The sequence below is a fragment of the Balaenoptera acutorostrata genome, chromosome 2 (genome assembly GCF_949987535.1).
Source record: "Balaenoptera acutorostrata chromosome 2, mBalAcu1.1, whole genome shotgun sequence".
Lineage (NCBI taxonomy): Eukaryota > Metazoa > Chordata > Mammalia > Artiodactyla > Balaenopteridae > Balaenoptera > Balaenoptera acutorostrata.
This window is the reverse complement of record NC_080065.1, coordinates 179836417-179860676: the sequence shown is the minus strand read 5'-3', so window position 1 is coordinate 179860676 and position 24260 is coordinate 179836417. Positions and strand designations below refer to the sequence as shown.

General features: G+C 58.6%; 2 protein-coding genes across 4 annotated transcripts in view; both read right to left on the bottom strand.

The window, feature by feature from the left end:
• MYO1F (myosin IF) overlaps positions 1–5202 on the bottom strand; it is a 31754-nt gene extending 26552 nt beyond the window's left edge. The window contains exons 1-3 of the mRNA XM_007169027.3: positions 5129–5202; positions 3743–3822; positions 3115–3299 (exon numbers count right to left, since the gene is read on the bottom strand). Of these exons, the coding sequence (XP_007169089.2) occupies positions 3115–3299; positions 3743–3822; positions 5129–5202 (339 nt within the window). The remainder of the gene's footprint in view (positions 1–3114; positions 3300–3742; positions 3823–5128) is intronic.
• Positions 4574–24052, bottom strand: ADAMTS10 (ADAM metallopeptidase with thrombospondin type 1 motif 10). Of its 3 annotated transcripts, XM_057541347.1 has the most exons (26): positions 23851–24048; positions 21537–21616; positions 20020–20206; positions 19436–19782; positions 18929–19085; positions 17718–17935; positions 16160–16243; positions 15913–16058; positions 15453–15496; positions 15208–15313; positions 14976–15122; positions 14638–14779; positions 11683–11790; positions 11129–11274; positions 10968–11031; positions 10141–10243; positions 9776–9909; positions 9554–9677; positions 8456–8536; positions 8204–8367; positions 7982–8108; positions 7757–7886; positions 7187–7391; positions 6773–6949; positions 6520–6679; positions 4574–5355 (listed from the first exon to the last, which is right to left on the bottom strand). In XM_057541347.1, the coding sequence occupies exons 3-26, from the start codon at positions 20105–20107 to the stop codon at positions 5246–5248; spliced, it is 3312 nt and encodes a 1103-aa protein (XP_057397330.1). In that variant the 5' UTR covers positions 20108–20206; positions 21537–21616; positions 23851–24048; the 3' UTR covers positions 4574–5245. The 3 variants fall into 3 exon arrangements, with proteins under 3 accessions (XP_057397330.1, XP_057397331.1, XP_057397332.1); XM_057541348.1 differs by lacking the exon at positions 8456–8536 and having other exon boundaries at positions 23851–24052; XM_057541349.1 differs by lacking the exon at positions 11129–11274 and having other exon boundaries at positions 9776–9898; positions 14655–14779; positions 23851–24052.
• Positions 24053–24260: the final 208 nt, after the last annotated feature.

The window sequence follows — 24260 nt, the reverse complement described above, 5'->3', positions numbered from 1 at the left end:
TCTTTGGAACAGAGAGTCCAGGTCCAAATGAGGCAGGGGTGGGCAGCCTGGGGAGTATGGGGGTCAGCCCACACCCCCAGGCGGCCTCTCACCTGGCAGGAGGAGGAGGAGGAGGAGGAGGTTGTAGGTCAAGGTGGCTGTTAAAAGTGTGACCCTGGGGATCACTGAGTTGAAATCCTCTGCTATTTTGGGTTGTACGGCAGCTCGCCTAACCTCTCTGCCTCTGTTTTCACATCGGGCAAATGGGAATATTGAGGGCCATGGACCTCACGGGGCAGTTGTGCAGATTCAACAAGGCCAAGCTTGTCAAGAGGAAACACTAGCTTCCCTCCATCGCCAACAGCAGCAGCAGCAGCAGCAGCAGCCTTAAGCTGGCCGATCCCACAGGCACGGGGCACAGGGTCAGGGGGAAGGGCTGGATGAGGGTTTTGCAATTTGCCCTAACTGCTCTGGCCTCCCTGCTCCTGGGTGGTGATGAGCAGAGCCCCAGACTGGAGAGAACAACGAAACAGCCACTTCCTTCCTCGCTGGGGCCCTGTGCACCGTGGCTGCCAGCCGGCGGAGAGGCAGAGGCGAAGCTGTTGTGGCATCGGCTGCTGGAGCTGCCCTCCACCCCCGGCCACGCCCTGGGCCCCCGGTGTGCCCCTGGAGCCTTGGTCCTACTCAGTGGGGTTCTGGGGCTACACCCTGTGTCTCTATACCATGCAAACAACATTCTCATCTCTAAAGGCTCTCAGGTCTCCCCCTCCCTTGGGAGGGGTGTCTCAGTTTTCTCTTGACCTAAACAGAGGCCATTCTCCAACATGTGGGGACCCTTGGCCTTCTAGAGTCTTTCTCCCTAACTCTCTCGTGACCTCCCAGCCTTTTCTGTCCATCCCCATGGCCGCCGCCCCTCGATCAAGCAGCCACATTACTGGCCTCCCTGCTTTATATCTGTCCTTTCAAAACAACCACGATTACCCTCAGGTCACCACCATTGTCAACCGAGGACAACCAACTGCTGCCTTTACCTGCCCCCCAGCCAAAGCCAAACAGAAACTGCTGATGACCTCAAAGCCAGCACCACCAGCTAACATCAGACAGAAAAACATTGACGGATTCCACCACCCGTTTCCCTATCATCACTCACCACCGTCACCACTTATTATCACCAGCACCAGCAACCCATGATAACCAACCACCATTGACAATAACAACCACGATCACAGTACTAGCCATCAACAACCACACATGACCCACTACCATTGAAGCAGCGGTCAACCATACCCCTTTCCAAAACCAGTGATGCATCACCACTAGTCCCGAGACCGTCACCAAAAATCAGCAATGAACAACCAACAGCAAACAAACATTATCGTGACCACCTAACTTCAAATGATGACCAACTGCCATCATTCCACAGATCAACCCTGCAGCTGAAAACGACCAACCACCAACCACCCACATTCAACACTAGCTGGCACCAAAAGCAACCATTACTATCACCAGCCCATCCACAAGAACCATGGTCACCACCAACTTGGGACAACTGACAGCAATGACCACCATCACAACCAATGGCACCAACAACCCAACTCCTCTACGTAACCAAGAACGAGGCACATCCATCCACCACCACCGCTAACTCCCACCATGAATGAGCGTCACCCACAGCGGCAGTTACCGTGTATTGAGCACATATTATATGCTCTTTAAAGCACTTTACGAACATTGTTTCACTGAATCTTTCAACACTCTTCCTGGCACCCATTACACCTCCAGGAAGATGTCAGCACCCCTAGACAGAGGTATTGGCCTCATGGATGGATTCCACTTTTTTTTTTTTTCTCTGTGGTCCTCTTGCATGAGTTTTTCCCTTCCCAGACACGGTTGGCCAAGCAAATCATTGACTAAGCATTTCACACGGCTTCCTTAGGAGGGGCTGCTTTTCTCTCAAGTAGCAAATCATTTCCTGTGTTCTTTTGATCAAGGAGTCTTCCTGGCTTGGCTCCGTCTCGGAAGAGTTTCCATCCCAAGCCCAGAGCTCTAGCTGGCGGTTTGCTTGTGAATTAATCAAAGGGGTCCTTGGCCAGTGATGCCCAATTTATCACTGACTTTCTGAAATAAGACGTTATCTCTCAGGCTAAGGCAATCCTTGCCTCCACCTTGGTCAGTCGCCTGCTGCAACTGCCAGAAACACTACAGTTGTCACCACCGGCTCTGTGACTGTCCCAGCCGCCCACCCTCATTAACAGAATGACAAAAAATGAAAGCTGAAGTGGTTTGCAGAGGCACGGAGTCGTGGGAGTGAGATAGCCAGCCCAGCCTCCCTCTTAGTGTGTGTGACATGATGCTACTGCATCTAGACCCAGGACCATGACAGTCTCCCCAACCCTGTCACCACAGTCATCATCAGACCTCCGTCTCCCCAGGTGGCAATGCTTCTTTCTGGCTGCAGTGTTTTTCCCTGCCACCCTCCCGGAGAAGGGTACCGGTGGTGGTACGGACACGCTGCATCTCACCAACTCCTGCTTCTGTGATTGCTACAGCCAGCCCACCCTGGCACCCACACCAGCATGCTGTCACGCCACCATCACTGCAACCCACCGCCCATTTGACCCATCTGACACAGCTTCCCCTCCCAGCTGTGGACGCAGAGGGGCTGAACCCAAAACCCTCTGAACGTTCCAATGGAGAGATCCCCCAGACACCTTCCACATCTTGACAAACTTCCAAATATGACATATGTGGGAACTGAGACTCACAGAGGGGAAGTGACTTGCCCAAGGCCACACAGGGAGGTGAGGCACCAAACTCGGCTGGGAACTGGGTTCCCTAAGCCCCAGGAAAGGGATCTGTCCCTGTCCCTGCAGGCACTGCGTGATCCCCTAGGACCACCTTCTGTCCTCCAGTTATTGCTCCATCCTTTGGTGCCCCATCCCCATTCTGTCCACCAGCCGATGGGAGTTTGGTCCCCTGTGAAGGATGCTGGCAGCACTTGAGCTGCACTGCGGGACCCCAAAGGGTCTGCTGTGCCCATTCCCATCATCTCACTTTCTGATGGTGGCCTCTAGGTGCCTCCACCTGGCTGGTGCTGCCACCCCTGCACTTCAGGGCCCACCCTGAAGGACTTACCATGGTGGGGGCTGGTGTCTGGGCCCCTGGGGGATGTCTGAATGGGTCGTGGCAGGGATGCAGGCTCAGGGGGCTCCAGGGGGCGGCTTGGGCATGGCCCTGTTCCTGCTGCTTCAGCGGACTCCCAGACCTAGTTCCTCTTATGACAGCCCCCTTCTCACTTCCTTTGTCGGGAGGGGCCGCGGCTACAGGGGAGGGAAGCTGGGCCTGGGGGCGGGGAGAGAGCCCAGGCAGGGCTGAGGCAGCTGGTTGTCTGGGGCTCTGAGCCTGAAGGGAGAGGTTAAGGATGGATGACAGCGGCTGTCAGACCCCAGAAAGCTGCTTCTCCAACTCCTCTGGGACGCAGCTGCAGCAAACCGCGCTGCAGGTCAGCTGGCTGCGGGACTGACTGCTCCTCCCTGGGCTTCGAAACCACTTCAGATGTACGTCTCCTCTGGGCATCCCTGAGCAAACTCCCACCTCCAGAGCCGCTTCGGCTGGTCCTTCCTCCAGAAGGGACCTCGGGAGCCAGGTGTGTTTGTGTCAAGGGGAGGGCAGCAGGAGTGGCGGGGACCAAGAATCAAGGGCACCTGGAAGGTCCCAGACTTCGGATGTCACATCTGGAATTAATGACCCCCAGCTCTGTTACTTCCGGATCTCCGCATTTTGTCATCGTAAAACAGCGGCACCTGGCACACGTGGGATCCAAGTGTCGGCCCATCTCCGGATCTTTGGGAGACCGGCAGGAAATGGCAGTTCCTAGAGGCTGTCAGCTGCCACACATCGAGGAAGTGGCGGGGGCAGAAGCCGACCCTGGGTGAGCCTGGCAGGGAGGCCTGTGGCCAGGGGTATCCCTGGGCTCCGGGCAGCACACCACACCCTGCCTAGAGGCTGGCGCTCCGCGGCGCCCCCTAGTGGCCACATGTGGGGAGAAGCCCGTTTCTCCCTGGACCTCCTGCGCAAGTTTGCTCAACCGACTGGCTTGGCTTCCGCAAACCTCGGCAATGCTTCCAGCCACTAGGAGTGAAGAGTCTGGAGGACCCCCACCTTGTTGAGGGCGTCAGGGGAGGCTTCTGGGAGGAGGCGATGTTTGTGCTGAGAGGTGAGTTGGAGTTAACTAGGTGAACAGGGAAGGGGAGGGTACACCTGGCAGAGGAAACAGCTCTAGCAAAGGCCCCAAGATGGGAAGATGGTGGGGAGATTGAGGAACTCCCAGAAGTCCAGCGTGACTGGAGCCTGCAGAGTGACAGGGAGTGTGGTGGCTGGAAAGGCAGGCGCCAGGTTGTGTTGCTTTGAGCGCCTCCGTGAGAAGCTGTATTTTTGAACTAAAATCACTGGATTCTAGTCTGTGTTGGTACAAGTCCCCTTTGGCCTGTTGGGGCCGACCTGCGAGGGGCTGTGGTCGCTTTCAGGATTGGGGTAGGGGACAGCTGAATGTGACCCAGTCTCACTGACACACACACACCCACGCACGGAAATCTACACAAGACAGAACTTTATTGATGTAGGGCTTCCTGGCGAGGGGTGTGTGGGCCCCAGGGCAGGGCCTGTAGCACCATGATGGGGGTGGCCTGGATGACATGGTCCCCCTGGGGCAGGCAGGGCTGAGGATGGGGTGGATCTTCCCAGCTCTGCCTCCCCCCTGTAGCTGGTCTGGTTAGGCGGAGGGTGTCAAGGAGGTGGTGCTAATCCCCTCCCCCGTAGCGGACATAGATCCCCCCCCAGCTCAGAGTGGAGGGGTAGGGCAGTGCTGGGGCGGGGGGCAGGGCACCGGCTGACCCCCTCCCCACCCCCACTCTTCACAGTACATATTCCGATCAAAGGCGGGGGTTGTGCTGGGGGTCTCCCTAAGGGTGGGTGGCAAGAGCACTAGGGCGAACAGTTGTTCCCACCTCAAACCCACCCTGGAGGGGGTCTCATTCTGAACTGGGAGACGGGCAAAGGAGGGGCCGTGGGCGTGGCCAGCCCCTCTCCATCCCCCTCAGCCAGGAGCCCCGCAAGAGTTCCCAATAAATAACTTCCGGCTCCGTCTCACCCTTCACTCCCAGCTCCTGCCCCCTCGGGCTCCTTCAGGCTGGCCAGCTGCAGGCCTGGTCGCCCCACCCCCATCCCCAGCCGGCCCCCAGCCTTGGCTCCGAGGACCGTGCGCCCTCTAGCGGCCTTGGCAGGTTTTGCAGCACATCTGGCGGAAGTAGGCTCGGCTGCAGAACTGAAATTTCAGCACCAGGGGGCAGTAGGCGACCTTGTTCACATCCTTGCACTCTGGAGGGGGCGGGAGAAGAGTAGGTGAGGGGAATCCGGTCTCAGCACCCCTTCCGGCAGGGGCGCGACCGCTGGCTGCACAGCGCTTCCTAGCTCCTCTGTGCCTTGGTTTCCTCACCTCTCAAAGGGGGCTTATACCAGTAACTATGTCATTAGGTTGTTTTGAGGATGTTGAGAGGGAAGTGCAGGTCTGGGGCTTGGACACCGTATTACATCACGAGAAAAGTGTTCCTTTTCCAGTTATCTGTTTGGAGCTGTAATCCTTGCTCGTTTCCCTTTGTAACAGACTGAGGACCTCGAGCTCCAGGGCAGTCACGCCTCTCAGCGTATTTGTGTAGTTTGTGTACAGGGTAATTGACAGTCTGTTCATGACAATGGACCAGGGTTCCCAGTTAGCAGTTAATGATGTATGACACGGCCTGGTGCTAATAAAGGGCTTCACGTGGATTATTTTAGTCCCTGTCCCTAACACGGCACTCCCTCAAGTGAATATATTAAACGCCTCTTGATAGATGAGAATACGAAGGCACAGAGGTGCAAGGTGAATCCAGGCAGTTTGGTTCCAGTGCCTTCAGTAAGTAACCTATTGCTCTCTATGAAACATAAATTTACTTAGGTAGAAAAAAAATGGGTATATTTAAAGCAGTGGTTCTCAAGGAGATGCGATTTTGCCTCCCAGGGGACATTTGGTGATATCTGGAGACATTTTTCGGTTTTCACCACCGGGAGGAGGGGTGCTATTGGCATGCAGCAGGTAGCGGTCAGGGATGCTGAACCCCCGACAATGCATAGGGCAGCCCCCGTGACAAGGAATCATCTGGCCCCAAACATCAAGAGTGCCTGAGGCTGAGAAACTGATTTAAAGAAAACTATCGGGCAGATAATGTTATAGATGGAGATGAGCAAGGTGAAGGTCATGGAGGTGGTTGGAGGAATGACCTGAGTTTGGGCCCCCAGAAAAATCAGGTGCCTACAACGCCTGGCACACAGTGGCACCTAATACATGTTGGCAGGCAGGGGATGGTGAAAGATGGTCTGGAGAAGACAGAGAAAGGCGTTTCCGTGGTTGGAGAAGCTCTAGGGCCAATGGTCTGGAGCCCCAGCTCTCCTATCTATGGCTTCCTCCGGACAGGACCATCCTGGTTCCCTCCCCGCCTCACATACCTTCCAGGCCGTCCCCGGGGGGCGCGCTGTCACACTTGGCCTCGCACTGCTGCGTGGCGGGGGGCCGCAGGGCCTCCGCGCACTCGCGCGAGGGCTGCCCTGTGTGGCTGGAGCAGCGCACCGGGCGCTGTTGCTGCCCGAAGCCGCACTGCGCGGAGCACTGTGGAGAGTCGCGGATGAGCCGCAGCCCAGCACGGCCACCCACCCTGCCGCCCCTGCCCTGGTTCCCACCCTGCAGGGCGCGCCCGCCTACCTCACCCCACTCTCCCGCCACCCAGCGGGCCGGCGGGCAGCGGCGCAGGTTGCAGCGCATGGTCGCCGGCGGCTTGGCCGCGGGCGGGCAGTGCGCGGGGGGCAGTGTGGCGCGGTGATCTGCGCTCTTACAAAGGACGACACGGTGGCGGAGGCCCGGCCCGCAGCTGGGGGTGCACTGCAGTTGGAGGGGGCGTTTCATGCTCAGTGGGCGCCTCCCTCCCCGCTCACACAAGGAGTGGGAAGGATGCTGGTCCGGTGGGAGGTGAGGACGGTACAGCTAACTTTGGACCAGTCACGGGGCGGGGAGGAGCTCACTAGGGCTAGCGGGAGTGGGGAGGCGCCTCAGTGTGCACCCGACAGGGGCAACCCAGGCCCCTCCCTGCTCTGCACAGGGCGGGAAGGGGCGGCTGACCTCCGACCAGTCGAGGGCGGCCCACTCCGGAGGGCAGGCCGGGCCGTGGCAGGCCTCCAGCACCGGTGGGCGCGGCTGCGGGCAAGCGCTGTCGTCCAGCGCCTTTTCCTCGGCGGCCGACACGCGGCGCTGGCACACGACGGAGCGGCTGCGCACGCCCGCATCACAGCTGCGACTGCAGCGCGACCAGTTCCCTACGACCCAGCTGTGGGGGGAGGGGCAGTCTGAGACAGTATGCTGGGCAGGCCACCCTGACCTTGGGGCACGAGCAGATCCTCCTCCTCCCCAACGATTAACATCATTGTGGAAACTGGCACCGGGATGCCTGTTGCTCCCGTGCCCCACACCCCGAACTCAGAACAACTTTATTCTGCACCCACACTGGCGGCTGGGAGGCGCATCACCCCAAGGGGAGATGATTACCTGGACTTGGCCAGGGAGCACCATTGTTCTGACTTTGACTCCGGGAGGACCCTGACCTCACCTTAGGGAGCACCCACTCCTCTGATCCCAATAGCACCGTCACTCCAGTGCTTGCCATCCCGACCCTGCACCCTGGGTGGCACTCACTCGGGTGGGCAGGGCTCTGTGTTGCAGGCGCGCTGCCTCTTGGGTAGCTTGCTGTGGGCGCTGCAGTGGTGCGGAGCCACGGCTGAGCTGTCCAGCTGATTGCGGCACTCCACAGCCTGCACCTGGCTGCCTGGGGGCGGGCGAGAGGTCCGCTCAGCCCTGCCCGACCCAGAAGGTCAGCCTGGTGACCAGAACCTGCCCCACCCCGTCCCACCCCGGCCTCACCGCCTGCACACTGGGCCGAGCACTTGGTCCAGGGCGCGTAGTGCCAGGAGTATGGAGGCAGTGCATCTCGGGTGATGGGTGCATTGAAGCGGTAGCGGAGGACCGGCAGCTCAGTCCGGGCCAGCACCTGGGGTTGTACGTGGGGATCAAATGGAAATCAAGTTCGAGGCCCCACAAGGATGCTAATGTCCTCCTGCACCTTGCTCCCAGCCCTGCCGTTACCATGACGATGAGAGACGCGTTAATGGGTCCCAGGGCTTCTAGGCTCTGGGTCTGATCCGGCCCTTGTCGCAGCTGAAAGGTGGTCCCGGCCAGGGGCAGGCGGTGGGGCTGGGGGGTCCCAGGCAGCCCCTCCAGCAGCAGGGACTCCTGGTCCCCCTTCAGGGCTGGGGGACAGCATAGGGGTCAGAACCCCAGCCACACTGACGCCGCCCCTGCTGACCCCCAGTCCTCATCCTCCCACCTCTGGCTCACCCAGGTGACTGAGGGAGAGGTTCAGGTCCTGGATGAAAATGTGGACGGAGCCTTTGGGGATCCAGACGACTTCCTCGTACCCTGGACAGTGGAGCTCAGATGTCACCCACTTGGCCCTTCCCTGCACCTGCCTGTCTCCCCCATTCCTGGTCCCTGATGATAACAACTAACCATTACCATGCTAAGCACCTACAGAGACATGCCACCTCATCCCCAGCTCTGGCCCTGTCAAGTTAGATGTGTCATCACACCCACTTTACAGATGACAAAACTGAGGCTCAGAGAGACAAAACAAATTGCTCAGGTTTTACAGCTAGGAAGTGGCTGGGCTGGGATTTGAACCCAAACTTTCTTACCTCTCAAACCATCAAAGTGGTCCGACCCGCCCCCACCCCCCAACAAGCAGCAGGGCAGGGCTTAGGCAGAGGGAAGGGGCCACCGCGGGGCCCTGACCCACACAGGGTGACTTGGCGGTTTTAGCAGTCAGAGTCAGGTTTGCAGTGAGCTCCATCACTTACGACCTGGATGATCTTGGGCCCCTGTGAACCCTCTATCCCTGCCCACCTGTGTCCCCCATGAGTCCTGGTTTATCTGTCTGTACCCCCAGACTGTTCCCTGAACTCCACACTTGGCCCTCAGTGTGTGTTTGGTCCCTTAAGCCCACCTCCCCTCCCCCACCTCACTGGGGTCTCTTCCCTTCAGCCCAAGGTTGGGAGACATTCAAGTTCACCACACCCTGCAGCTATCCCCACCCCTAGTAAGCTCTGTGCTCTAGCACAGAGAGTCCCTCAGCCTCCTTGGAGGGTCAGGCGCCTGCCCCCTCAAGACCCGGTTTGAGGCCCTCAGGATGGGGCAGGGGAGAGATTTAGGCCCCCACCCCCTTGGACACTTTAATTGCCGAGCTTTAGGCACCAAGAGCCCAAGCCAGTCCCTGACCCTGACCTGCGGCATCACGTCCAGGACCTTTTGGAGTCCCTGACACCCCACTGGGCCCTTGGCTCTGAGGAGTTGCTGATCTTGGTTACTGTGGTGGGGCAAGCCCCGCCCCCAGCCACCGAGTGGGGAGTGTGAAAGGGAAGCTGCGGGGGGGTCTCTCACCGGCTCCAGGCCAGGCTGGGCTGAAGACCCCCTCGATGGTTTCGCAGGCGCTGCCATCACCCCCACACACTCTGCACTTGTCTTCCCGCAGGTCAGAGCCCAGGACCCGGTCACAGCCCACGTGCTGGGGAGGGCAGTGGTGTGCGTGGGGGAAGTCAGGGAGCCGCCCCCCTCCACCTCCGGCCCCCTCTCCCCTCCCCTCTCGTGGGGAGTCCCCTCCACCTTGCACTCGCCGCTGACACAAATGTCCACTGTGTCTGGGCGGCAGGGCGTCCCGTCCACCACAGCCGCCGCCCTCTCCGTGTAGAAGTTGAAGCCTTCTGCTAGGCACGTGAGCGAGCAGGCCTTCACGCCCCCTGGGGGGCACGGCCCCATCAGACTGAGGGCCAGACCCCAGACCCAACAAGGACAGGCACGTTGGGCAGAGGGAGGGGGGCTTCCCGGTGTTCAGTCTAGGCGCTGCTGAGCCACATCCTGGGCGCTCTGGCTCCTTGGGTGAGGGGAGGGCTCAGGGCAGACCCCATGATATGGTCTCCACCTGCGGCTGCCCCCTTACTGCCCCAAGGCCTTCTGAATCCCCTGCTCACCTCCCCGGTACGTTTTCCACGTGTAGAATTTTCCACGGAAGGGGACACTGTCAAATTCAGAGCACTGCATTTCCCTGAAGTCCTGGGAGCCTGGGGGACAGTCCTGGGGCACAAAAAGGGAGAAGTAGGGAGGCCAGGTGTTGGGGGGGATGCAGTTAGGGCAGAGGCCTGGGGCCGGAGAACTAATGCTCTGAGCAGGGGTGGGTCGGAGGAGTGAGGCTGGAGGCAAGGAGGCCAGGGAGGAGGCCGGGGGGTGGTGGTATCTGAGATGGGAGTAGGTGACTCACTAGAGTTTGTGGGCAAGCTGAGGATGACACCTGGGTTTCTGGTCTCAGACCATGGGGCCTTGAGAGAGCCGGCTTAGAAAGGAGCAAGGCCCACTCTTCGCGAGTGTGGGGGACGTGTGGACGGGAGTGTTGGACAGGAGACCGTGGTCCTTGGTCAGAAGGCAGTGCAAGCAGGGGACGAAAACTTGGCCACTGGGTTCTGGGGCAGGAAGCTCGGGTCAGCTTTGGGGCAGGAGCAGGGCTTTTGGGGGAAATTGGGCAGTAAAGGGAGAAGCACGTGTAGCTGGAGGGTGTTGTCAGGGGCCAAGCAGTTATTTCCAGGTGGGAGACGCATCTACTGCAAAAGTGTGAAGAGTTGGAAGGAGACAGGGCCCAGGGCTGGTGTAGGGAGGTCCGGGGAAGGAGGGGGTGGCCGCTGCAGGTTTCCCGAGGAGACGGTGGCCAGCTGGCCCGGGCTCGTTGGAAGCTGATGTATGCCTTTCTTTTCCCGCGTGTAAGAGGGGCCAAGGGTACCAGGCTTGGGGTCCTGGGGGGACTCACATCGGTGTTGCAGGAACGGTGCCTCCGTCTCTCGCCCAGGCAGTACTTGCCCCCGATCGTCGGCCTGGAAATGGGGGTGGACAGCAGAGAAATGGGGCAGGGGGAGTAGGGAGCGAAGACCGCTCGCCCCGCTCTCCCGGCAGCGGGGCCTGGGGGCTGACCTGGGGCTGTCGCAGTGACGGCTGGAGGAGGACACGCCGCCGCCGCACGTCCGGCTGCAGTCGCCCCACGGGGTCCACGGGCCCCAGGCGCCGTCCACGCCTTCCGGCCGCGACCCGAAGGGGACGCAGACCCGCTTGTAGCACCACTGCGGGTGGGATGATGGGGAGGGGCGAGTCGGGCTTTGCGGACTCTCTGGGACTTGGCGCTCAATCCTACCCGCACCCCAGCCCCCCAGCCGGAAGTCTGAGCCCTCCTGAGGTGGAGCGAAAGCGGGAGGGGGTGGGGGACGGAGGTGGGGTCCGAAGACCGGGCTTCTGTCCGGTAATATGGGGGCGTGGCTAGGGAAAGACAATGTTCAAAGAAGGGGCGTGGCCTAAGCTTAGGGTCCCGAACGGGTGGTGAAGCTAGTGTTGGGACAAGCGTGCAGGGCGTGGCTTGGGAGCGGGTGTGGCCTCAGGCCAGGGGTGGGGCTTACAGGCAGTAGGCGTGGCCAAAGCCGATGGAGGGGTCGGGGTGGGTGGTGGGGGTGTGGAGGCTCTCGGCCTGCGCTCACCCCCTTGTCGATGGTGTGCGTCTGGCACAGCGTGCCCTCGGCGGCCGGGATGCTGTTGGTGATGCACCGGTTGCTCTTGCTCAGACACCACAACTCGCTGCAGACCTCCTGCGGGCCAAGGCGCCCGCTCAGGCTCGCCCCCCTCCCACCTTCCTTGGGAGGACCGAGGCGACCCGCTCACTGCCGGCTGACAGTGGGGCCCCAGCGCTCCTTTCCTGGGTCTCTTTTTGCAACCCTTTGCGGGGGCATGGGCTGGGACCTCTCCTCTGCCTGAAAGCAGCACTTATAAAACACCTAGGAGTGCCGCAAACTCCCTTAGGCACTACAATCCCCATTTTACTATGAGAAAACCAAGGCTCAGACAGGTAAGGTCACTCGCTATAAGTCACACAGCTACTAAGGGTTAGTCTGGATCCTGACCTAGAGCTTTGATCGCAGCGTCTATGATCGAATCCCTCTACAGTTCAACCCGTGGCACCTCCCAAGTTTCTAGGAGAAACCTTGGGACCTGCTGAGAAATGAAGAGGAAGGATTTTTAGAATGGGCAAAGCAGCCTACCCAAGAGCAGTGGTTGAAAAATCAGGCCTGATGATGGCTCAGGTCAAGGGCCCTGTCTCTAATTCTTTTTCCAGCTGGTAGTTCTCATTGTTTCCCCCACCTAAACTGGGGAGGCTCCCAAAGCTTTTAATCTATGGAGGGTTGAGAGGGGATAAGGGCAGGCTGGGTTTATGTGGAAAGTTCCTCTAGTTCTCCCAGTGAAAAATCAGCCCATCTTCTTCCTGAGTCTTACTTGGGCTGGCCCAGACCCTGGCAGCAGGTCCTGTCCATGGCAGGAGGCTGGACCAGTCCCAGGGAGTCACTCAGACCCTTTAGGTCCAGGTTAATTAATACCCCTGGACAAGCCCCACTGGGTTCAGGTGTGGCCAAATTTGACCCTCTAGCCTACATCCTGCCCCATATCCCAGGGTCTTTCCTCTGAGAAGTGAAGATCCTTCTGTCCCCTTTTTACAATCACATGTAATCTTCTCTTAGAACCTGATCCTTCCAAACTTTGAAGATTTGGGATTGGACTAATCAATGGCTGCAAGAAGGGACTTTCCTGTGTTAGTCTCTGAGAGACACCTGCACACACATGAGAAGTTTGGAGGGTGGTCCTCAAACCTGCTCCCTCAGAGGATACTTCTCATCTAAAAACTCAGCCTGGTTTGCTGGCTTCACTTGGCTTATGTTCTCCTGGCCATTTGTAAAAATATCACAGGCCCTGATCCCACTTCTGACACCTCTTAAAGAGAACTGCCTAATCCAGTCCTGCTCTTCCTCCTCTCCACAAGGAGGTGCCATGGTATATATGAATGAGTCCTGGGCCACTCTGGGAGACTTCAACTCCACCACTGACTTGCAACACATTTCCCCTCTCTGGGCCTCATCTGTTAAGATGGGCCTTGTCTACATATGGCTGAGGGGCATGTAACAGAGTAGATATGAAAGGGCTTGCATAAACACCCTGTTATTGAGTAATAAGACCACAACTATCTCTGGACCAGGCACCAGGCCCAGCTCTTTACTGATTTACATGTAGTCAATAATTTACCCCTTTGCCAGGAGGGCCAGGAAGATGTTCCTTGGAAAAATAAAAGGAAGAATCAATTCAACATACAGCCAGCCATGGTCCATGCTTGATAATCTGGCACTTTCTCCACTTACCCACCCCTTTATAAAATTTAGATTCATAGAGAAACCTAGATTCCAATCCCAGCTCTGTCATGTTCTCAAATGGTGACTTTGGGCAAGGCATCCTCTTTATGCCTCAGTCCCTTCTTCTGCAATATGGGGACAATAGGGTTGTCAGGAGTCTAACTGAGATGATACATTTCACATGCTTGGCATACAGTGAGCATTCAGTAAATGTCAGCCATCGTTGTCATCGTTAGGATACCTGGGACACAGCAGATGCTCAAGAGTACCTTCTGAATTCTCTAGGAATTCATTAGAGGGAGCTGCAGTTACCAGCCAAGTTGGGTGGGGTGGGGTGCTGAGAGTGGATTAAATATGAATTGATCCAGTGTTTGTCTCCTTGTCTTGCGCTGGAATAAAGTGAGGGCATTTTAACAGCTGCCTGCTCCCTGTTTTGAGTTAACATGGCCTTAGCTTGGACAAGTCATTCAAACTGATCTTTTTGAGTCTTGAGGGTGTGGAGAATTGGGACTGCGTCTGGGCTACTAAGGCTGAGGCTGTGAGGAGTTAGGGGGTGTGTTCAGGGAATTGGGGGAGGTAGGCAATGGAGGGACAGACCCCAGATGAGCCGGTGGTCCCTGGTGGCTGAAGAGGGTCACCAGCTTCCTCGGGGGAGCTGGGAGTGGCATCCCCAGCTCACTTCGCTATGGGTGGATGGGGCTTTGGGAGCTGAGTATAATCCTCAAGCAAGAGTGGGGAGTGATCAGGGGGCTCAGAGCTTGTCCAGCTAAGGATTGGGGCCAAGAGATCTTGTGAACCAGTCAGTGGGGGATGGAGGGAATGAAGACAGGGTATCCCTAGAAGGATCTCTCCAGTTTTTTGCCAAGTGGGGAAGATGGTTCATCCCCAGGGAAACTATTCCACCAAATCTGGATGTTTCGTTAAAAATGGCCCAGTTAGGGATCTTGGGACTTGAGTCCTGCTGCAGCAGAAGGTGGACCCCCAGGCTCTCCCCAGCTCAGTCCCCAAAACAGGGGTCTGGAGAACCAGGAGATCCCATTCTTGTTCCTGAGCATTGTGACCGTGCGTGACACTTGTATAACCCCATGCACCTCTGTCCTCCCATCCCCCACTGAGGCTCACTTCCCTTCCCAGCTCTCCCACCCCCACTGCCTGTGTGTGGGGTGCCCACATGGAGTTTCCCACCCCCTGTGGCCCCCCCACCCTGGTGGTGGCGGCCCCCTCCCCTCCCAGGAAGGAAAGCAGGAAGGCTCTCTCTACCCCGTATTTACACTGACGCGATTTGACTCCATGCTGGAAGCGGCATTGTTCATCTGCATCATAGGCCTGGCCGGGGGCCACTGTTGGGTACACGAAGTCCTGTCTGGGCGGCCGGTTGTTCAGGCAGAGCCCCAGGCCCAAGCTGTGGCGAGAAGAAAGCAGCTGTCATGCTGGAGGGCTGCAGGCCAAGAGCTCCGGGGCCCCAGCCAGGTGGGGGTCCCAGGGAGCAGCCCTGTGAGCACATGACCCTTCTCAGAAGCAGCCCTGATTTCCAGAGGTCCTCCCCTCCCCCAACATGAGTGTGTGTCCCTGGGTGGGACAGGCAGGTAGGTCCTCACTCCAGAAAGCTGGTGATGTAGTCACGGCTGCAGGAGGACCACACAAACGGGTTGGTCTTCATGGTGATGTGCGCGGCCATGAGTTTGGCTGGGTCCTGGCCACGGGCCCCGCAGCTGTTCCCCACGCCGTCGTGGTTCATGCCAAACCTGGGGAGAGGAGTGGCGGCTCTGCCGGGTGTCGAGGGACCTGCCTGGCTCCTCCCGCCCGCCCCCTCCCGTGTCCCCGCCTCACGTGTGTCCGATCTCGTGGGCAATGGTGAATGCCGTGGCCAGGCCGATGTCTTCGTTGATGCTACAACTTCTCTCTCGCTCACACATCCCGCCCACGGGGGCCAGGCCTGGGAAATGGGCGTGTGGGGCTGGAGCTGGGGGCTCGGGGCTGCGTCTTCCACTCTGCCAGGTCCCCACCCCCACCAGGGCCAGTGTCACCCAGCCCACTGCCTTCAGAGGTGCCTGAAACCTAGGGGACCCGGGTACCTAGTGTGCCGCAGGGTTTGTTCTTGTAGATGCAGATGTCATAGCTGTGGAAGGAGAGGGGGGCCGTGAGGGGGCTGGGCTGACTCTCTAAGCCCCGCTGCTACCATCCTGCCTGTCTCTGGTGGCTGAGTCCTGCCTGGGAGGCGTTCCCTGCCTCGGAACTGAAGCCCCATGCTCTCCCCCCAGCTGGCCTTGGAGATGCCGGGGTGCATGACTGACTGACTGAATGAATGACAGAGTGAGTGAAGGATGTGTCAGTGTCCGAACAGCCCCACACCCGCCTCCCCACATTCTCAGGCTCCCAGCAGCCCCTCCCGTTCCCTGGCTCCCCAAGGGGGCGGCTGCACAGTCCCGGCCTCTTCCATCTCTTGGCAGAAGTGATCCCTGCTTAGACCTGGACAGTCCCCTGGACCACTGGTCCCCTGGCTCAAGTCCTACTGGAGCCGTCCCCGCCCCTCACCGCGTGATGAGCACCGCTGTGTCATGGTTGGCCACGCCGTTCTCTGGAATGGCATTGCCGTGGCCGCTGCGGTTCACGATGGATTTCTGCCACTTACAGAAGCTGTCCAGGGACTTCCCAGCGTGGTGGGTGATCTCCAGGGTGGGCTGAGGGTGGACAGAGAGAGGTACATGGGTACCAGCCACCCAGGGGAAGGTGGGCAGCGCTGGCATGCAGGAGAAGGTGGGCCCCCCCCCACACCCCGCACCTGGTCCTCCGTGAGCAGGATAAGGCGTGTTACCAGGATATTAACGATGTTTCCCAGACTCGAGTCCTGGAAAAGTTTGGCAACCTGACCTCCAAGAAACAAGAGAGACCGAGTCTTAAGAGGGGCCCAGAGTAGAAAACAAAAAGTGAAACGATGACAACAGCTTGCTTCAATCTAGTACCTACTGTGTGCTGGGGCTCAGGCTAAGCCTGCTGCCTAGATCTTCACAGGAGTACGTATTATCATTCCCATTTTACAGATGAGCAAACTGATGCTCAGCTGGTTAGGATGCAGAGCTGGTAGGCGCTGGAAGTGGGGTTCAAGTCTGGCTAAGCCTGCCTGCCAGTGCGTTTCTTTCCAACTCACCCCTACCCCGCTCAGCTTGTCTGTCTACTTGTCCTCCCTCCTCCCTGCCCACCTGCCGGCTGCCTCTGCCCAGAGATGGCCTAAAGGATGTGCACATCTGGCCTCATTCCATACTGTCTGAAGGTACCAATTTGAGCATCACCACCGGAAGGTGGAAGTGTGGGGGCAGGAAGCTCTGGAGACAGTGGTCAGAGGGGAGGAGGAAGTGCCCAGGGGTGAGTGGGCACAGATGATGGAGGCCACTCTGTGCAATGACCTTGGAGCCCTGAGTCATCACTGTCCCATGTGGAAACCCCCAGAAACCCCGGCAGGTTTGAGGGAACTTTGGAAGCCCAAGGGAGGAAGGCGGGTCCTGGGCAGAAAGCAGGGGTATCAGATATGAAATTATGTCAACATAACGGGCCATCGATCTGCGCTAAACTTCTTGTCTTCCCTTTTTGCTTTAGTGGAACAACAGCCTCACTCATCAAGCCCTTACTATGTGCCAAGTGCTCTAGCTGGCTTCCCTCTCACCATCTCTTACCCTTTTGTGATAGATACTAGTATAACCCCATTTTACAGAGGCAGAAACTGAGGCTCAGAGAGGTCCACAGTCTTGATCAAGATCTAGGATGGGTGCTGACTCCAACTGAGTGTGGGTCAGCCAGGTCAGCCTGTATGAATTTATAGGTAGGCGCTTGGGTGAGCCCTGCATGCAGACAGATGCGCACCCACGTGTGTACTGCTAACCTGAGCAAGTACCTGCAAGTCGCCCATTTATTTTTTTATACAGCAGATAATTACAGGGCACCTACTGTGTGCTAGGTACTGTTTTAAGCTTTAGCAATTCACTGCATCCACCTCAGCCTTATGAAGTCGGTACCATTATTATACCCATTTTACAGATGGGTAAACCAAGGCAGAGAGGCAAAGTAACTTGCCCAAGGGCACACAGTTCAAAAGCGGCATAGCTGAGATTTCAGGCCGGGCCGGTTTGCTCCCGAGTCCATGCTTCTAGCCACTGTGCTAGGCTGCTTCTCCTCATTCCTGGCCACAAAAAGCCCTCCTTTCTCACTTACCCTGTCCCCTCTCCATTCTGTTTCACTGCCCTCAGGTCAGGGATGGGGGGGGAGGGGTGACACCCCTTTTCCTAACCTCTGGAGCGAGCTCCGTGTTCTTGGGGCTCCATGCCCAGGGAGGGGGAGGCACTTACAATGTTCATGATGGCCAGCACATACTGTTCCACGTCTCGGCGCCCGTGGTAGGCCACCATCATCTTGTCAGCCACCACCAGGGTCTCCACGTAGCGCTCTCGGCTGACCGAGCGCTTCAGGCCTGGCTGGCCGCGCTCTGTTTCATTCCCAAGGGGCCAGGCAGGTGGCGGTTTCAGGGTGCGCAGCCACCAAGGCCGCCCCTTCCACGGTTTCTCATCTGGATGGACAATTTCTGGTCATTCTGCTGCTTGCCCTGCTTGTCTAACTCCCTGTCTGATGATTCATCTGGCTGTCAAATAGCTCATTCTTTTGCTGCTGGTTCTACAATGATGTGGCTGTCTCACTGCCAAACTGGTTGGTTGAACAGCCGCCCAGCATCCCATGACAATCAACATGACCGTGCAACTTCCCGACAATTTCACTGCTCATATGGATGTGTGTAGCAGCCTGCCTCACTGCCAGAACTGTGTGCTTGTATGGCTCACTGGCCTTCTGACTGTGCAACTTTTTACTCACCCTGCTGCCAACTGTCTGGCTGTAAAACAATCCACCTGCCTGACGGTCTTACTGCTTGGCTGTCCCAGTGACTGTCCAATTGTGACACCATCCACTTTTCTGTTTCTACAACCCACGGTGGTTGTGCGTCTGCCACGGTGTGCTACTCTGGGACTCTTGGATTATGCAACTAATTCAATGTTCCAGTGGCTCTGCATTTCCACTGGACAGAGATCATTTTTTTTTGCTGTACGATTGTCCTGGGGACTCTTCTGTTGTCTAGCTAGCTTCCTTACTTTCCCATTCCCTAAATGTCTGATGTTACAACTGTCCTCCTGCAAGTCTGGTTGTAAATCTGATCCTCTGAATGGTGGCTAAGGTCTCCTGCTATTTTCCTTGTGCAACTGCCCCAATATTGGTTACCACCATCCCGCTGCTTAACTGTCTGATCAGACAATAATCCTAGAGATGGATGGTTTTACACCTGAGCACCTGCCTGGCTGTCCAGCTGCCCGTCTCACTCACTGTTGGGCCATCGGACTATGGCAGTGATGGATGCGTTGTTCCATTGTCTACTGCCCTGCTGACTGTCTGCACTGCTCCCTGATGTAGCTGCCTGCTGACCTTCTGGATGGGGGGACACTGCCATCTACCTCTGCCTCAAGGCAAAGATGTTGTGCAGCCCCTTTGCCCAGCCCCAGAGAGACAGATGTACCTCTCACTCCACAGGCTGTGTCCAGGTGGGGGTGACGCAGGGAGGAACGCTTGTACACCACGTGGGGACCACTCTCCTCTGGGCCCCGGTGCCCCTTGGGCCCACCTTGCAGGGGCTCGATTAAGTATTCTTCTTCATCTGCCACGATCAGGCCATGCTGGGGGTTGGGAAGTGGGACAGAGGGCTCGGGTCAGGTTCTGGTTCCCAGGACCCCTGGGACCCTATCTCTGTCTTTACGATTTCATTCCTTCTATTTTACTGGGTTTATGTTGCTATTCCTTTTTCAGTTTCTTTGATGTTCAGCTCATTAATTTTTAGCCTGACCTAAGGCTACACATTTTCTTCTACGTACTGCTTTAGCTGCACCTTAAAATAGCTAATCCTTTCGATTAGCTCGAAATGTTTAAAAAACTTCCACTGTGATTCCTTCTCTGACCTATATAAGTGTTTTTCTTAACTCCCAAACTCGTGGGCATTTCCCCCTACCGCCCAGAACCCTCCACTCACCAGGCCCCCACAGGTGCTGATGGCCACATGGGAGCTGCCGGCCTGGCCCTGCAGGTGGCCAGCATAGAGGCAGTGGGGCCGGGCGGCCCTCTGCCAGGCCAGGCCCTCTCGAGTCCAGTACTCCACGGAGACATGCCCTGCCAGGAGGCGAGGGCTGCGGGTCAGGTTCAGCAGGAAGTGGGTGCTCGGCGCAGCCACCTTGTAGAAAAGGCGGGACTCTGCTTGGGGCCCTGTGCCCCGACGCTGCCTCCTGGGGGTTGGGGGTGAGAAGGCCAGCAGTGCCCCGTTGTGGTCCACTCGGGTGGGGAAGGCGATCTCATAGCTCTCCAGACTGGATAGGAACTCATCTGTGGGTGAGGGTCAAAGGCTTGGGGGTGGGCCCCGGGAAGGACCCCTGTGTCCTGCCTGCTTGGCTGCAGGGTAAACGATGCTGGCTTCAGTGAATCCTGAATCCAGGTCACCTGCTGCAAGACTCTGGCCTCACTGACCCCAGGGCCTACCCCACCACGACCACCGTCCCAGCTGCACTGACCCCTCCTCAGTTCCTTGCTCGGTCCCCACCACTACCCCCGAGTCACCCCTACCTTGAGACCGGAAGGCGTGCGTGACCTCGAACGTGAGGCCCAGCCCCAGGGCGAGGGCCCAGCGGAGGATCTGGCAGGCAGGAGCCATAGAGGCCACGTGTCCACATGTCTCTCCCCAGCCCCGGCTGCCAGCAGCCCCCACAGCGCTGCCTTCCCTGTTCACAGCCTGGACAGCATCACTGGGCTCCTGGGATGGGAGAGCTGGGTCAGCGGGGCCTGGTCCTGCTGCCGGGCAGAGCCGGCGTCAAGGTCCCTCACCAGGCAGACAAGGACACCTGCAGCCAGCCCTTCACTCCCAGCCTCAGGGATGCCCATGGCATTCCCCCCTTCACGCCCCTGGTTTGAAGCCTCTGAATGCATTTCCTTACTCAGTAGCCTCTCTGTCCCCCCCTCCCCCCGCCTCCCCACTATCCTCCGTATGTTCTTAGGACAGGCAGGGACCTTGACTCCATGAGCACTTACTACGTGCCAGCTACCGGCCAAGCATGTTCATGCCATCTCATTTCATTTCTGCAATAACCCAGAGGATTCATTCATCGGGTGGCGACTGTGTGTAATATGGATACAGTCCCTGCCCTCCCACTCCCCCCTACCCTGTGGGGCTCAGTCTCCCAGGAATGACAGAGGACAGACAAGTAAACGAAAAGACGTGTAATTCAGATCAGGACACGTTCTTTATGAGAAATAACCAGGAGGCTTGGAAGCAGAGGTGGGAAGGATGAGAAGTGAAGAGACAGGAGACAGTGCAGTGGTCCAGGCAGAGGAACAGCAGGGGCAAAGGCCCAGGGGCAGGCAGGAGCTTGGTGTGGACCCAGGACCACAAAGGGCCAGTGCAGGAGGGCAGCAAGGGGCGGCTGGCCTGGGACACACTTGAAGACTGGTCAGCGTGAATTTCCAACCCAGATTAAACCCGAGGCCAGTGCTTGGAGCACCCCTTCCCCCTGGGGGCCCTGCCTTCGGATTCTCTGTCACGGGTAGCACCACTCACCCCGCCAGCGGGGCTGCAAACCCCTGCATCGTGGTCTCTGTTCCTGTGACCTCTCCTCTGCCCTACATTTCCAGCCCGGCCCCTAGTCCTGCTTCCTCTCATTTCTCCTCGAAGCTCCAGGCCTGCCGGGCAGGTCTGTTTCTCCAGCATCTGCCCCAGGCCAGCCTGCCACAGACACCACTCTGGGCCACCACCCTGTGCCAAACCCTCCACCCCTCCTCCTGTCTCCGCCCTCCTTCTCCTACTCTGTGCAATTTCCCCCTTAATCACATACTGTCTTGTTTTCTTTGCAGCCTGGCCAAGTCTGAGAGTCGATCCCCAAACAGGGCAGTTCAGCTCCTGAGAGATGGAGCCAGGTTTCCTCCAAGATGCTGACTTAGAAGCTGACATCCCCACCCCCCACACCTTCTGATTGGACCCCTCCAGCTATGGGGAGCTCACTCCCACTCTGTGACTGTGGTGCTCATTTCAGATGGGCTGATGTTTAGCCCTTGAGCTTCTCTCTCTGTCTTTTTTTTTTTTTTTTTACCTTTTGGGGGCTTCAGTTGGTGGCGTGGTGTCGAACCTGTGTGTGAGTCGCTCTGGGCCTTCAGTGCCTCTTCTGGGAGCCTGGACAGGGTAGGAGGGGGTGGTGAGGAGAGCAGAGCTGGGTCTGGAGTTCAGGGGTCGCTGAGGACACCCTGCCCTTCTCCCCGGCCCTGGTGATCCTCCTTTCGGCTTTCATCCTCCCTCTGTTCCTAGCTCCTCATCCCCTCCCCTGTTCCATCCTTGACTAGCTCTGGGATCAAAGCCCCTCCTTTTGGGGGGTGTCCCTCGAGCCCCTTCCTGCCTTAACACCCCTCTCCATGCCGAGGCGGCAGCATTGTCATTTCAAGTGAGGCTGGAGCCCCCCAGCCCCCCAATCCTGCCCCTCTCCTTCCCACACTGCCAGGCCTGGTGCAGAAGCTCTCCCTCAGTGGCTCTGATCCTGGCCTCTCTTCCTGCTCCCCCCTCCTCTGAGTTCTCACCTCGGTCCTCTGCAGCTGGGCCCCTCCCCCCTACAACCTCTCCCCTGCCTCTGGTGCTTCTAGCTCAAGTGGGGTGTGGAGGAGAGGGCAGAAGGACCCAGCACAGGTGGGGGATGAGGTGCAGGATAGGAGGAGTCTGGAGGGGGACGTACAGGTACAAGGTGTCTGCCAGGGTGAGGCCAGGGGGAGAGAATCTGGAACAGTGGTACAGCCCGCGGTGGGGCTGGGAGGTATGACCCGCTCTGGGCACTGGGGGGACCACGAACAGATTGGTGGCTCTGGGGTTGGGGGGAAGAGAAGGCTCGGGGGTGGGTAGAGGATTACTGGGCCTGAGCCTGGGGGTGGGGGGGGCACAGGATGTCAGCTGGGGGTCTCCCGTGGGATGTCTGCGGGTGACTACACATCCATGACTGTGTATGGCTGTAACTGTGTATATGTGACTTTGTGTGTGGTGTGTGCCCACGTGACTGTGTGTGTCTGCCCATGTGACCCTGTGTGTGACCGTAAGAGTGTGCTTGGGTGTGTGTACCCAGGCCTGGCCATTCCCTCCAGCCCCTCCCTCCTAGAAGGCAGGAGGGAGATGGCCAGCACGGGGGAGGGTGCCAGCCCGCTGGAGGTGGGGGAGGAAATGCCGGCGGAAACAGCCTCTGGAAACAGAGGCTCCATCCCATCCCCGGGATCCTGCAGGGATCTGCCGCTCTACACCCAGATGTCCGGGGCGGGCTGGGGGACAGGGCCGCGGAGCCTCCCTGCGGAGGCCAAGGCCGAGACTGCCCAGGCAGAGGCCCGGCCAGCCCAGGCTCTGAACATCTGGCTGGGCAGGCAGGAGAGGCGGCAGCCCCTGCCCGGAGAGCAGACAAAGGCCCTGCCTGCAGGAGGAGGGGGCCCAGCACCCGGCGGGTCCGCAACCAGCCGCTAATTAAAGGCCCTGAGCTGATGGCTGGAGACACCCGGAGGCAGACGGTTGTGGCCCCGATGACCAACTCGGGGGAAGTGGGCGGCGCCACTCCCACACCCAGACACACAAACACACATTGGCAACGACGTGCACGCACACACACTTGAGGGTGACCACACCTGTGAGGCTGGGGACCAACAACCAGACACCGCAGACCCACAAAGGACCGCCCCAACACTCAGTACACACTCACACCCTGAGACAAACATGCGAGCCACACAGCTACACATTCCCCAGACCTATGTGCATACCCACACACACAACCCAGAGTCACACACCCAGGCTTACGTGCACAGACACGTACACACTCATTTCCACACTCACAGCAGACCAGGAACAAATTCACGAAGTCCTCCAAACCTTGAGACCCACCAGACGCACGTACACACAGGCATTTACACACTCATGAAACTCAGACACACACGGAGACACACCGGCAGATGTTTGGAGAGACACTCATCCAGACATTTACACCCAGGAGATGCTGACCTACGTGCACACACTGGCTTACACTCACACTTCCGCAGACACATAACACCCAAATCACACATCACACACAAATTCAAACATAGCCAGGCACTTACATTTTCATACAGCCACACACGCGCAGACACACGGCATTTATACAGACGTGGATGTCCACACACACACACACACACACACACACACACACGGAGCAAACAAACCCAGACAGGCGCTCCCAGGAACTCAGGGGCGCGTTGCGTGTCGCACACGCTTAGGTACATCGCACACCGCCGCAACCCCCACGGCCCGACGTCCGTCGTCCGGCGGCCCACGGCCATCCCCGGGCGACGACGCGGACACACAAAGTCCCCCTTAGCCCCGCACCCCCGCCCCGCCCCGCCCCGCGCCGTTACCCGCGGCCGGCCGCCCGCCCGGGCCTCCGCCTGCAGTCCCCGCCGCCGTCTCGCCGGCCCACGCGCAGGAAGGGAGGGAGCGAGCGCGGCGGCGTGGCCGGGGGAGGGGGCGCGGGGACGGCACTTCCTGAGCAGCCTGCCAGGGTTATAAAAAACCCCCAAACCGCGCGCCGCCAAGACCCCGCCCGCCGCCGCCGCCGCCGCCGCTGCCGCCGGTGCAGGGCCGCGGGCTGGACCCGAGCCACGGACCCGGGAGCTCGGGCGGCCCCGCTCGGACAGGCGCCCAGTCGTGGGGGCGGGGGAGGGATGGAGGATGGGGGTGAAATAGGGTGGGGGCGGGGATAATGGGCGGCGGCGGGGGGGGGCGGGGAGAAAGAGGTGGAAGGGTGGGGGGAGGGGAGAAAGACTAG